The sequence below is a fragment of the Phycomyces blakesleeanus genome (genome assembly GCF_001638985.1).
Source record: "Phycomyces blakesleeanus NRRL 1555(-) unplaced genomic scaffold PHYBLscaffold_48, whole genome shotgun sequence".
Classification (NCBI taxonomy): domain Eukaryota; kingdom Fungi; phylum Mucoromycota; class Mucoromycetes; order Mucorales; family Phycomycetaceae; genus Phycomyces; species Phycomyces blakesleeanus.
Window position 1 is genome coordinate 21,008 of NW_017265175.1, and position 13,235 is coordinate 34,242.

Sequence of the window (13,235 nt, forward strand, 5' to 3'; positions counted from 1 at the left end):
GCAAATGCCAGAGAAATTCAGTCGATATTAAAAAAAATCAAAGATACATGGATATCTTCAACCCTTCCCGGAAAGCTGAAGCTTGATCGTTGGACTCGGATTTAAAACACTAATCAAATGTAATCGATAATAAATAAATGTTCAAAATAAACGGTGATACCTGTGGCTCATGGTTGAGAGTAGGAAATTTATCCCTTGACCTATATATTAAAAGCAATAGGCAATATCAGCCGGCAGTCCTAAAAGGGCAATTATACTTGAATGTCTGTGAACCTGGGTGGAGACTAAACTCTTGAACCTTGGTGTGGACTATGGTATGACTAGATAAATATGATGGATGACAGAAAGATATTCAAAGGAGGGTGTACGCCTGTTACCTCGGCGAATAGCAGAAACTTGATCATCAGCGTTGACTGTAAAATTATTAGACAATTTCAACAAGCAATGATTAACTATTAAAAAAAAAGCATATATACCTTTTACCCTAGATGAGCAGCGGAATCCCAATTAGTAGCCTTGACTATGAAAAGACTAGACAAATATAGCAGACACCAAGCAAATGCTCAAAGAGGTATATATACCAGTAACCCTGCATGAACTATGGAATCTTGGGTGTTGGCCTCAATTGTGAAAAGACTACCGAACTAAAGCTGGTAATAGGTAAATACCCAAAGATACTGGTATACCTAACATCCAAGAAGGAGAGTGGCATCTTGATTGTTGGCCTTTTCTGTGAGTAGACTAAAGAAACACAATTGGCAGTAAGTAAATACTAAAAAGTGGCAGTATATCAGTGATTTTTGACGGGGATTTGAACCTTGACTGTTGAATTGAACTGTAAAAAGACTGCTTCAAACAGCTATCAATATGTTAATGGGTAAAGAAAGCCACTTGTATCCCTGTAAATCTATGCGGAAATCGGGCTCTTGATCTTTGGTCTCGACTGTATAAAGTCTGAATAAAGCAACTAGTAGTAAGTAAATGCTTAAAAAGGCATGTATACCTTAACCCTATTTTTTGAAGTGCAACCTTGATTCTCGGCATGGACTGTCAAAGATTAAAAAGATTCAACCAGTGAAGAATAAATGCTAAAATGTGCGTGTGTACCTAGAACCTTGAATGGATAGAAAGAACATGATCATTTCGCCTTGACTATGTAAACGCTAGGAAAATCTAATTTTTAGTAAATTGCTTAAAGATTCTTGTATACCTGCGACCTTTGATGTAGAGCTGAGCATTGAACGCTTGCTACGGAGAAGAAAGGGTTAGAACAAAACAACTGATAGTACCTAAAAAGTCAAAGAGACTTTTATACCTGTGAGCCCAAAAGAATATCAAAGCTTTGATCGTTGGCTTCGGCTGTAAAAACATTATGCAAATATATAGTAAGTAGATTTTTCGGCAGATTTGTATACCTGTCCCCCCCGGATAAACAACTCATATTAATTGTGGGCCTTTCCTGTAAAAAGACTAGAAAATATAATAGCTAGTAAGTAAAGGTTCACATAGTCATGTATACCTTTAATCCTTAATGGAGATTAAAAACCCGATTGCTGGCTTAAACTATAAAAAAGCTAGACAGAATAATAAGTGATACGTGAGTACTAAATGAGACCTGTATACCTCGGGCACTAGGTAGATAGTAAAACTTTGGTAATTCAGTTTGACTAAATAAAAATTACTCGAAACAACAAGCAGTAAGTAAACGATCAGGTATGTACATATACTTGTTACCCTAGAGGACAGTAAACCTGGATCGATTGGCCTTGGCTGTGTAAAATTAAAAAATAATAATTAATTAATTAATAAATAGTAAAATAATACTTAAAAATATTTTTTAAACCTATGGCCTTAGATGGAGAGTAGATGCTTATTATTTAGCATAGACATTAATGAAATTAGAAAAATCAAACAAGCGTTATGCAAAGGCTAAAAGAGAATTGTATACCTGTAACCGTGGATGAAGAAGAAATCCTTGTTCTTCGACCTGGGCGGTGAAAACACTAGACAAAAAAAAACAAGCGATAAGTAGAAACCCAAAGAAAAGTGTATACCTGTCATACTGGATGGAGATCGAATCCTTGATGGTTGCCCTTGACAGTAAAAACAATAGACGGATAAAAAAAGCCAATAATCAACGGCCCAACGAAAAATATATATCTGCAAGTCTGGATGAATATCAAGTCCTAGTTCTTCGGCCTAAACCGTATAGGCACTAGACATATAAAACTAAAAGTTAGTAAAGACGCAAACATATTTGTATACCTGTCACTCTGGATAGGGCTCGGATTCGGAATCATTGGCATAGACAGTAAAGGCACTTGACAAAAAAAAAGACACATTAAATAAAAGCACTTGTCAGATTTGTATACCTGTAAAACTTGATGGAAACCGGATCCTTGAGTGTTGAATTTGACTGTAAAGTCACGAGAAAAAATACAGTTTGCAGCAAGTCAAAAATCAAAGAGATGTGTAACACTATATCCCAATATGGAGACCGGGTTCTTGCTCGTTACCCTTGACTGCAAGGACACTAGAGAAACAAAAACAATTATAAGTAACGGCCCAATAACATTTTTATATCTGTAATTCTCGGCGGATACCAGATGATTGGTCGTTGGCCTTGACTTTAAGGACAATAGAAAATTAAAACCGACAGTAAGTAAAATCCCAAAGAGAAGTGTATACCTGTAACACTGGACGGATATAGGATCCATGATGGCTGGCTTGGACTGTGAAGCCAGTAGAGAAATAAAGCCAACAGTAACTAAAGGCCGAACTAGATGTATATACCTGTCGCACTGGAAGGAAAACAAATTTTTCATTGTGTAGCCGGATCGTAAACACACTAGGCCAATACGAAAGAAAGCATGTAAAGACAGAGAGAAAAGTGTGTACCCCTAACCTTGATTTGAAATCAGATCTTTGATATTTAAACTTTAAGGAAAAAAAAACACTAGAAATATATAAATGACAGTAAGTAAAAGCTCAAGAAGACTTGTTTACCTGTAGCCCAAATTTGAGTTTTGATCCTTGCTGTTTGGCCTGGAGAGTAAAAACAATAGTCATATATACTTCTAGGCTAGTAATGGCCAAGAACGACTTGTATACCTTCCATAATGGATGTATATTTGATCATCGTTCTTTGCCATCAAAAGAAAGTATAAATAAAGAGTACAGTTTGTTTTAAGTAAAGGTTTAAAGGAAACTTGGTTAGCTATAACAATTCATGAAAATCGGATCCCGATAATTGCCGTGGATGAGTAGACACTAGAAATATATAAAATCCAATGAGTAATTGCTCATCGAGTTTTTGTATACCTATAGCCACGGACTGAATCCGGATCCGTGAAGCATGATCTTGGTGGATTCAACACTAGAAATAAATAAAGCCGAGTGTGATTGCTCATCGATTTTTGTTATATCTATAACCATATAACGGGAGATCAGCACCTTGAAGCTCGACCTGGATGGCCGGAGACTAGAACTAGATTAAAATAATGAGTATATGCCCATAATGCTTTTTATACCTATACCCATGGCGGGGAGATCGGAATCTTGATGCTTGACCTGGATAGCTGGAGACTGGAGATATATTAAATCTAGTGAGTATATGCCCATAATGTTTTTTTATACCTATAACCATGGCGGGGAGACCAGAACCTTGATGCTTGACCTGGACGACTGAACACAAGAAGTATATTACAGCTAGTGAGTATATGCCCATAATGTTGTTTTATACTTATGACCATGGAGGGGTGATCAGGTCCTTGACGCTTGATCTGAATGGCTGGAGGCTAGAAATAAATATCAAAACTAGTGAGTAAATGACAATAACGATTTGTTATACCTATAACCATGGACGGGTGATCGGAACCTTGATGCTTGACATGAATGACTGAACACTAGAAATATATTAAAGCTAGTGAGTATATGCCCATAATGTTTTTTTTATACCTATAACCATGGCGGGGAGATCGGAATCTTGATGCTTGATCTGGATAGCTGGAGACTGGAGATATATTAAATCTAGTGAGTATATGCCCATAATGTTTTTTTATACTTATAACCATTGACGGGCGATCGGAACCATGATGCTTGACCTGGATAGCTGAAAACTAGAAATATATTAAATCTAGTGAATATATGCCCATACCATTTTGTTATACCTATCACCATGCACGGGCGATCAGAATCTTGATGCTTGATTTGGATGGCTGGAGACTAGAACTAGATTAAAAAAATGAGTATATGCACATAATGCTTTTTGTACTTATAACCATGGGCGGGCGATAGGGTCCTTGATGCTTGACCTGGATAACTGAACACTAGAAAAATATTAAAGCTAGTGAGTATAGGCCCATAATGTTTTTATACCTATAATCTTTGACGGGCGATCAGAATCTTGATGCTTGACCTGGATGGCTGGAGACTAGAACTAGATTAAAAAAATGAGTATATGCACATAATGCTTTTTGTACTTATAACCATGGGCGGGCGATAGGGTCCTTGATGCTTGACCTGGATAACTGAACACTAGAAAAATATTAAAGCTAGTGAATATATGCCCATAACATTTTGTTATACCTACCACCATGGACGGGCGAGTAGAACCTTGATGCTTGACCTGGATGGCTGGAGACTTAAATAAATATAAAAACTAATAAGTATTTGCCCATAATGTTTTTATACCTATAACCATGGACGGGCAATCGGGTCCTTGACGCTTGACACGGATGGCTGGAGTCTTAAATAAATATAAAAACTAATGAGTATACGCTCATAATGTTTTTATACCTATAACCATGGACGGGCAATCGGGTCCTTGTCGCTTGACACGGATGGCTGGAGTTCACAAATAAATATAAAAACTAGTCAATATATGCCCATAATGTTTTTTATACCTTTAACCATGGGCGGGCAATCGGAACCTTGACACTTGACCTAGATGGCTGAACACTAGTAATAGATAAAAGCATGCGAGTAAATGCGCATAATGTTTTGTTATACCTGTAAACATGGTTGGGAGATCGGAACCTGGACGCTTGACATGGATGGCTAAACACTAGAAATATATTAAAACTAGTGAGTATATTCCCATAACGTTTTGTTATACCTATAACCATGGACGGGAGATCAGAATCCTGTTGATTGACCTGGATGACGGAACACTAAAAACATAATAAAACCATTGAGTATATTTCCATAATGTTTTGTTATACCTAGAACCATGGCTGGAAGATCGCAACCTTGACGCCTGACGTCGATGGCTGAACACTATAAATATATTATAACTAGTGAGTATATTCCCACAACGATTTGTTATACCTATAATCATGGACGGGAGATCAGAATCCTGTTGATTGACCTGGATGACGGAACACTAAAAACATATTAAGACCAGTGAGTATATTTCCATAATGTTTTGTTATACCTATAACCTTGGCTGGAAGATCGCAACCTTGACGCCTGACATCGATGGCTGAACACTATAAATATATTATAACTAGTGAGTATATTCCCACAACGATTTGTTATACCTATACCCATTGCCGGGAAATCGGGTCCTTGACACTTGACCTGGATGGCTGACACTAGTAATAGATAAAAGCTAGTGAGTAAATGCGCATATGGTTTTGTTATACCTATGACCATAGCTGGGAGATCGGAACATTGATGCTTTTCCTGGATGGAATGGATACTACAAATATACAAAAACAAGTGAGTAACTGCTCATAGAGTTTTGATATACTTGATAACCGTGGACCTTGACCTGAACCTTGAAGCTTGACCTGGATGGAATGGATACTACAAATATACAAAAACAAGTGAGTAACTGCTCATAGAGTTTTGATATACCTGATAACCGTGGGCTCTGATTGGATCCTTGATGCTTGACCTGGACGGAAGGCACTAGAAGCATACAAAAGACAATGAGCATATGCTCCTCGAGTCTTGGTGTACCTGTGGCCCTGGATGGAAACCTGTTCTTGATTGCTTGACTTTGCCTGAAAAGTCCCTACAGAAATATCAAAGACAGTGAATGATTAATCAACGAGCCTTTATATACCTGTAGGCCTGGATGGAGATCTTATTTTTTATCGTTGACCTTGTTTGTCAAAAGACTAGACAAATATAATCTTCACAATGTGTGTCTTTGATGAATATCATATACTCCTTGAATTATAGTAAGTCCTGTCAGTTTATCTCTTGTTTCTGAGCGTGAATAGGCTTTGGATGGATTGATGGTCAAACCAGTGTTGGACCTCAGTATTTCATTTTTGCTGTGTACTGGTTTTGACATGTTGTCTTATATCTTGCTACTGACTGTTTTACATATGATAAAAGTCTGAGATTTGACTAGCAAAATGGATTTGTATTGGTCATGATTCGTCTTTAACGTCTATGTTGATTAAAGTAGTTTGTGAGAGAGCAGTAAAGAAGTGTATAAAGTATTAATGGTATGTGGAAGAGAGTTGTTTTGACGCGTTCTGTTTGGATAGGTGTTTTTTTTATAAAACTCATGACGTCTCAATCATGAGTTGCTGTTCTTTTTTATTATTTTTATTATGATAGTTTGATAATATATTATAAAATTCGGGTTTTTTCTTATTCCTTTTTCGGTTTTCTTTTATCTTTTAGCCTTGACAACATGTATATATTATTACTATTTTACTTCTTTATTTAATATTTATGCTTAAAATATTGGTTTTGGGTGTTAAAGAAGTATCACTTACATTCTGAAGGACGTGCTGTGCAGGCACTCGTTTTACTTTTTGTTTTTTTCTTTTGCCTCTTTTTTTTTTTGGTTCGTTTTATGTCACATAAGGTCCGTGCTGTCCGTGCAACATCACATGTGTCATGGGGCTTAGAGGAGCATAGTAGCAATAGTGGTCCAGACTTTACTTTAGCATGAAAACATTTAAATGATGTCTTCCGATTGGTGGACTATATGCATGTCAAATTATTCAGTTGCTATGGACCCCCATCCCCTTTTTTTATTCTACTTTCTGTTGTGATTCTGTTAACAAGGCTTATGCTTTTGAACAGCCACTTGTCGAGACACTATATATGCCTCTGTGTTCATTTTAGCTGTACTACTGATATACAAAGTATTAATCGGCTAGACGTTTAACTACAATAAAGAAGTGTAAATTTGTGTTGATTATAAAGCTTTAATTAAAGTCTTGTGTATATTTATTTGTTTGTTTTCTTGTTTGTTTGTTTCACATGCTGTGACTTTATTAGTTTAAGAAGCACCCCCGAAAAAAATTGCTGCTTATATCTTTTCTTTTCTTTCGTGTGAAAGACTTCCATTTTTCTTCTAGCTTTTTCACCAGTGTCTTGAGTTAATAAACACAAAGTGTAGGAATACTTTCTTGAAATAAAAGTACTTTCAGTGCTTCAGTATGAAGGGATTGACAGCCTGACTATTGAAAGTCGTTGGTACCTCAAGTTAAAGCATCGTTCTTAGAGTAAAATAAAAGTAAAAAGAAGAACAGGGTCTAGCCTAGTGTTTGTCAATCGACCTTGGTTTGTACTACTTTATAAACCAATCATAATCCAACTGAGAAATTAATACAGCATAACCCAACTGCCTGAAACACTTTACATTTATATGTGTTCAAATATACACCATTCTATCGATAATTATAATTATTTATATAAGTTACATTATACACCATGAAAAAGTAGTGGTGCTTGCAATTGTGCTAGCCTGGTCACAGATAGATCAAGCTAGTAAAATGGCTATTACATATATATATAAATCACCTTTTAAAGGCTCTGCTTATTTACTATTTTTTTCTGTTATTGCTCAGACTGACTGACGGCACAATATGAAAGCAAAGAGACAATCTACTGCTACTGAACGTATAGGTTTTGTTTGGTTGGGAGCAAGACGCTATCGATTACTAATTATCGATTTATAGGATCTAGTGCTTTTGATATTTTGCGCTTGTATACCAAACTCAACTGGATGAACAAATAAACTAAAGATGCGGCTATAATGACACCACAAAAGCGGCTCACTTTTACATATATTTTTTAAATTGAATTACTTGTCCAAGAAATAGTCATTTGGGTGTATGCCAACTAGTTTTTGTGGGTTAGGTATTTAATATATATCTTGCGTTCCTTTTATTTAGTGCTTAATACATAAACGTCTTTTGGTTTCAACAACGGCCTTTATCTGCATCTTAATATAGCAAATGTGCGTGCTATTATTCAGTACGTCAAACCAAGTGCGGGGGCATGTTACTATATAGGCGTAAGTATTCAAGCATTATGGTGTATTTGAAAATATTTGAACAACTATTACTGCAAAAATTTATTCTGTGAGCTTAAACAATAATATAACGTATATTTTTTATATTTATTTAGATATATCAGAATATTTTTCTAGTCGGATTATTTGATTCTATAAACTTATTAATTTCATCTACCTTGGCCTGGACACTTCTTATATTAAGAGTTATTGTTACTATTGTTGTTATTCAAGATATCCTCTATAGCCCTTGCCTACAATGTAGATATCATAAGCGTAATTTTACTATATCTATTTGTAAGTATATATTTTTTGTGTAGCACTTTTGTCTGTCTTTTATAATTATCAATATTGTGTGTTAAAAAAAAAGGATAAATATTTTGATGTAAAGTCTCTGTCCTATTTGCGATCGCAAAAATCTCCTTTTTATAACATCAAAGTCCTTGTGCTTTTTTTTGTGTTCTTGTTTTGTAGACCATACACAATAAACAGCATTCCTAAATTCAATACGTTGCAATTCAGAATTTAAAAGTTGCTGGTTTCTTTTATGGTCTATAACAAACAAGCAATGAAACAGGCGCAAGACTTACGAATAACTTTTATTTTCTGTTTCCCTAGATATCTACGTAATTGCCTCTTCAGATTTCGACAATGAACCCGATCCGGCACGACAGTACAATGTATACTTGAATGGGAAAAAATTGATATGTTTGGCTGCTACGATATATGGCTCTGCCAACCCGTTGAGGTAGAAGAAACTGAACAGCATGAATTGCGGCATGTTTTGCTTTATTTAAGGCCTCATTTTCAGCAACCAGCGAATCACCGCAGAATACCTAAATGCTTGCGGGTACGTGGTTGTGATTTTACACTCACGAAAATAAGACTGTCCACAACCATCTCAACTGGCTTAAAACTATTTTTGTAATAGGCGCTATTCAGTATGTTCTCTTGATTGAATCCAAAATAATAAAGAAAAAAAAACTTAACTTTGAGCAAAATAACTGTCAAGGAGTGTGGTTTACATACTATCTGGTTAGTATATTGGGCTTGTGTTATATGTAGACAATACTTTCTTCTCAGAATGATAACAGCCAAGTGACTTGTGAGTATACACCGTTTCTAAGAGCAAACCATTTAGTTTTGGCCTTTTTGTTTTTTGTTTTAATGTCTTTCTCTCTCTCTCTTCTCAGTTCTTTAATATAATATTAGCAAAGCTCTCTGTCTCTATCAATCTCGGGTATACAAATCCAACTGTCTAGTGCTTTGTGTGGTCTGGATTTATTCCTCTAATATGGTCTGTCGATGATTACTCGAGTTGTCTAACAGTAGCTTTTATCGGAATGGTTACAGTATTACAAAGTGTTACCGTAGGGTATTTTGAATCCAGAGTAAAGTTGTCTATTGTCCATGATATTATGAAGTCATTCACAATTGTAAATTTTTGCAAAAATTATATTATTGTTTCAAAAATTAATTAACGAATTTGCTTTATCTTCAATCAAGCAAAGTTTTTATAAGAAGGTGATTGTTCATAAATATATCTATTGATATTTCTGGGAAAAAAGGCAAACTAGTCTTGCAAGATGCACTTCCTGAAACTTGTGTTGGAAAATTGACACAATATGTGGTGAGTTGACATCAACTAACATGCCTAAACCAGCTTACTTTGGCAACCTTGTTTCCTTTTCCTGTAACATATATATATATATATATACCTACATTGGTCTACATTGTGAAAATCCATTGAACCTTATTATCAAGGTCAATCACATCAAGTTAAAAAAAGGGGGGCTTTGTCGTTTATTATCCGTTGCCCTATGCACCTTTCATTGAAATTGGAGATTTATATAAATGTACCCAAACACTCTTTCGGCTTTTGCTGGTATAATGTTGCTTTCTCATCTCAAGCTTAAATAGTGTTGTGGACAAGGAGAATATTTTTATTATAAGTTTTTCTAAATCTTGCGCACTGTGGAATTTACGCAAACCAATGAGACCTTAAAAGTAAATGAAATGAAGTAAAACAAAAACAAAACAAAAAGGTGCTTGTCAATACATGCATGACAAGAGAGTAGGCACCGAAAAGTAAGAGAGCGCGGAAATCTTGATCTTTTTAATCCAGTTGGGAATGTGGAAAGACCACACCAACTTGTACATTTACCCCTGGACCCCACAAATTAAGCATGAATTCCTCTCGCAAGCCAATTTATGTTAACTTGATGGTGGCTATTCAGTTTAATTTTTTACTGCTGCTGCTGCTGTTGCTGCTGTACTTTACTAGGACAGTACCTATACGACTAAGATTATTAATGAATTAAGAAGATCTTGTTTGGACATTTAATAAGCACGATTTATATATATAACAATGATTTAGGAATTATTATTATTTTTTGAAAAAAAAAAAATTAAAGTAAAATAAAATAAATGCTCTATAATCTATAGAGAAAAAAATGTAAGAATGGGAAATGTACAAAGTATCTTTTTTCTTTTTGTTTTTTGTTTTCTTTTTGCAGTGAAGGGATAATATAGGATGGTGGTAATACAATAAAGATAAAGCAGTTAGGAAGTGTGTGTATGTGTATGTGTGTATGTATGTGTATATGTATGTGTTTTCTTCTTTAAAAAGAAAAGAAAAGAAAGGAAAGGAAATGAAGATATAGAAGAGGTTTAAAGCGCATTCTGATGCTGGTTAGCAAAAAATGTCTTTCCGATCTCGTAGCTACTGATCATAATCGCACATGACGGTGCGACTTTTGCAACTCTAGGTGTAAGTCCTAGAAAGCCCAAGACATAATAGTATCAGGTAAAGAAGTATACGTATACTATTTAATTTGACTCTTACCTCTAAATAGCCCTCGGACGCCATCTTGGCTATATATTTGTCTCAATATGGCTGGCACCTTGACTGCTTTCATGGATGGAGAATCTAAAACAAAGTTTAGCTCAGTGCACCAAATCACATACACAATACGTGTCCTTATTACCTTTTCCGGCATCAACCTGACGGCGTGTCTTTGCCACATCAAAGGGGGTTGTGACAGCAGCCGCGCACTTTCGGATAGTACAATCAATGTCAGCAATCATATATTGTGTGTGTATGTATATATATACATAAAAGAATAATAATTACCATGCCAGAAAATGCACCGGCAAGGAAGGACATGTACAGGTCACCTTGGACTATTGAGATGGATATGTTGTTGTTGTTGTTGTTGTTGTTGTTGTTGTAGGCTATTAAGGCCTGTTTTGTTTTTTCATATGTCATCCAATACATGGCCGAAAAGGGGACATCTCTCCAGAGAGTTGGAGGAAGACCTCGCCAAAGTGCCCGAACGCCATCTTTTTTCACCATGCTCTGTACACCATACAGCACATTTCTAAAATCATTTACTCCTGTGGCAGCCTGGAGTCGAGTCCTGAACAACTCAATTGGAGAGATCAAGGCAACTGCGACCGTACGTGCAAGTCCACCTGCAACAAGAGGAGAGTAGTCGCTATGCTGAGTGGTAGTATATGGCTGGATGATTACTTTGAGATAGTCGTACCCGACAAAGTAAATAACATTTGCAGGTACAGACATCAGCAACGCAGGTGACAGACCCTTCCATAATCCTGGCAGCCCCTCATTCTTTACAATAGTGTGAAAACCATCCTACAGATTTAAAGATAGTTGTCATTTTTAATATTATTTTTTATTATTATTAGAATTAGAATTCCCGCGGTTTATATATATTTACCAGTGTACCCTTTAGAATAGGGGGGTTTTTGGGTGTAAATGAGCGATTGGGCAACTCGATCGCACATTCATGAAGACTGGCCACCTGGTTGGTACCTTTTTTCGAGAATATCTTTGAGTAGTGTTGAATTCCAGAGGTCAATTTGCAGATTTTGAGGCCATTTTTTGATGAGAATGGGCTGCAGCATGCAGTAGGCTTCCGCGATGAGTCATAATTTTGAGTCTGGAGCCGAAGTTTCACGACGTCCATTGGAGTTACTAGGAGTGATGTCAAAAGAGCTCCAGTGCATGCTGAAAGAAGTTTCTCGGTAGAGCTTGTAGTGTAGAGTGTATTGTCTTGCGATGTCATACTTTTTTTTCTTCTTCTAATCAACTATATGTAATATTTATATATACATATATATATATATATATAAAGGGATAAATGTATTTTATATTATTTTAATACCAAAAGAGAGATTGGGGATTTTTTTTTTTGAGTTCAAGATATAAAAATAAAATAAAAAAAAATAAGATCGGGAAAAGTATCATCCTTTTATTTTATTTTATTTTTAACTGTTTTTGTTTGTATGGAGTCTTTTCCTTGGAAAAATCTCAATAAAAGAAAAATATTGCGATTTGGCTTGAAATGTATGATTTGTGTGTTTGGTATTGACTCAAAAAAAAAGGGCAGTTTCACTATTGCATTGTTGGTTTTTTGAGCTTAATGTTTTTTTTTTAGTCTATTTTCAATTATTGGCTGTGATCCTTACATATAATTTAGTGTTTTAGACACATAAATACATACGAGTGTAACAGCCATTGACAGTCAATGGTACAAGAAAACGATCAACATTCATAATAAACACGCCCACGTTAAACATGACTTTGTGTGATGCAATATCTTAAAGCAATGATTAGATGATATTTTATTTGTATGACGTGCTTTGGTTAAACTTTTATAGTGTGTTCTAAAGAGCAAAATAGATAGACAATCAAGTGATTATTTAGATTTCTTATATTTCTATATTTCAGGGATGATATTTGGAAAAAGTCAAGAAGAAAGAAAATATTTTACTTCATTTCTTTTACCGAGGTTCCGCATTATTATTGTTCTTTTTGACATTTATACAAACAAACACCCGCCCCATTGCCTTACTACCCAGCATATATGTATTTAATGATTGAATAGTGACTCTCTCACCAAGTATCAAAGCCATCAGTATCTTATTTCATGTAAGCTTGGAATAG

At 35.5% G+C, this 13,235-nt stretch overlaps 3 protein-coding genes across 3 annotated transcripts; 1 reads left to right on the forward strand and 2 right to left on the reverse strand.

Annotated features, from left to right (window-relative positions):
• Window positions 1-775: 775 nt before the first annotated feature.
• PHYBLDRAFT_189600 (hypothetical protein) lies at window positions 776-6,304 on the reverse strand (the record flags this gene model as incomplete). Its single annotated transcript, XM_018439684.1, has 31 exons — window positions 776-1,248; window positions 1,316-1,359; window positions 1,624-1,667; window positions 1,735-1,770; window positions 2,055-2,093; window positions 2,266-2,320; window positions 2,517-2,533; window positions 2,689-2,848; window positions 2,906-2,937; window positions 3,007-3,045; window positions 3,322-3,376; window positions 3,531-3,602; window positions 3,677-3,790; window positions 3,851-3,898; window positions 3,958-4,029; window positions 4,064-4,111; window positions 4,378-4,432; window positions 4,489-4,536; window positions 4,592-4,635; window positions 4,693-4,740; window positions 4,798-4,845; window positions 5,011-5,058; window positions 5,117-5,171; window positions 5,230-5,270; window positions 5,329-5,383; window positions 5,442-5,482; window positions 5,541-5,611; window positions 5,646-5,701; window positions 5,753-5,808; window positions 5,860-6,019; window positions 6,176-6,304. The coding sequence occupies 31 exons, from the start codon at window positions 6,302-6,304 to the stop codon at window positions 1,174-1,176; spliced, it is 1,905 nt and encodes a 634-aa protein (XP_018283242.1). The 3' UTR covers window positions 776-1,173.
• Window positions 6,305-7,838: 1,534 nt separating this feature from the next.
• Window positions 7,839-9,225, forward strand: PHYBLDRAFT_176321 (hypothetical protein; the record flags this gene model as incomplete). The annotated part of the gene is made up of 5 exons (XM_018437733.1): window positions 7,839-7,872; window positions 8,208-8,269; window positions 8,383-8,563; window positions 8,885-9,014; window positions 9,198-9,225. The coding sequence occupies 5 exons, from the start codon at window positions 7,839-7,841 to the stop codon at window positions 9,223-9,225; spliced, it is 435 nt and encodes a 144-aa protein (XP_018283243.1).
• Window positions 9,226-10,963: 1,738 nt separating this feature from the next.
• Window positions 10,964-12,330, reverse strand: PHYBLDRAFT_89896 (hypothetical protein; the record flags this gene model as incomplete). The annotated part of the gene is made up of 5 exons (XM_018443739.1): window positions 10,964-11,043; window positions 11,112-11,162; window positions 11,236-11,320; window positions 11,400-11,921; window positions 12,091-12,330. Coding segments are annotated over 5 exons (978 nt in total), but the record flags the coding sequence as incomplete, so codon positions are not given.
• Window positions 12,331-13,235: the final 905 nt, after the last annotated feature.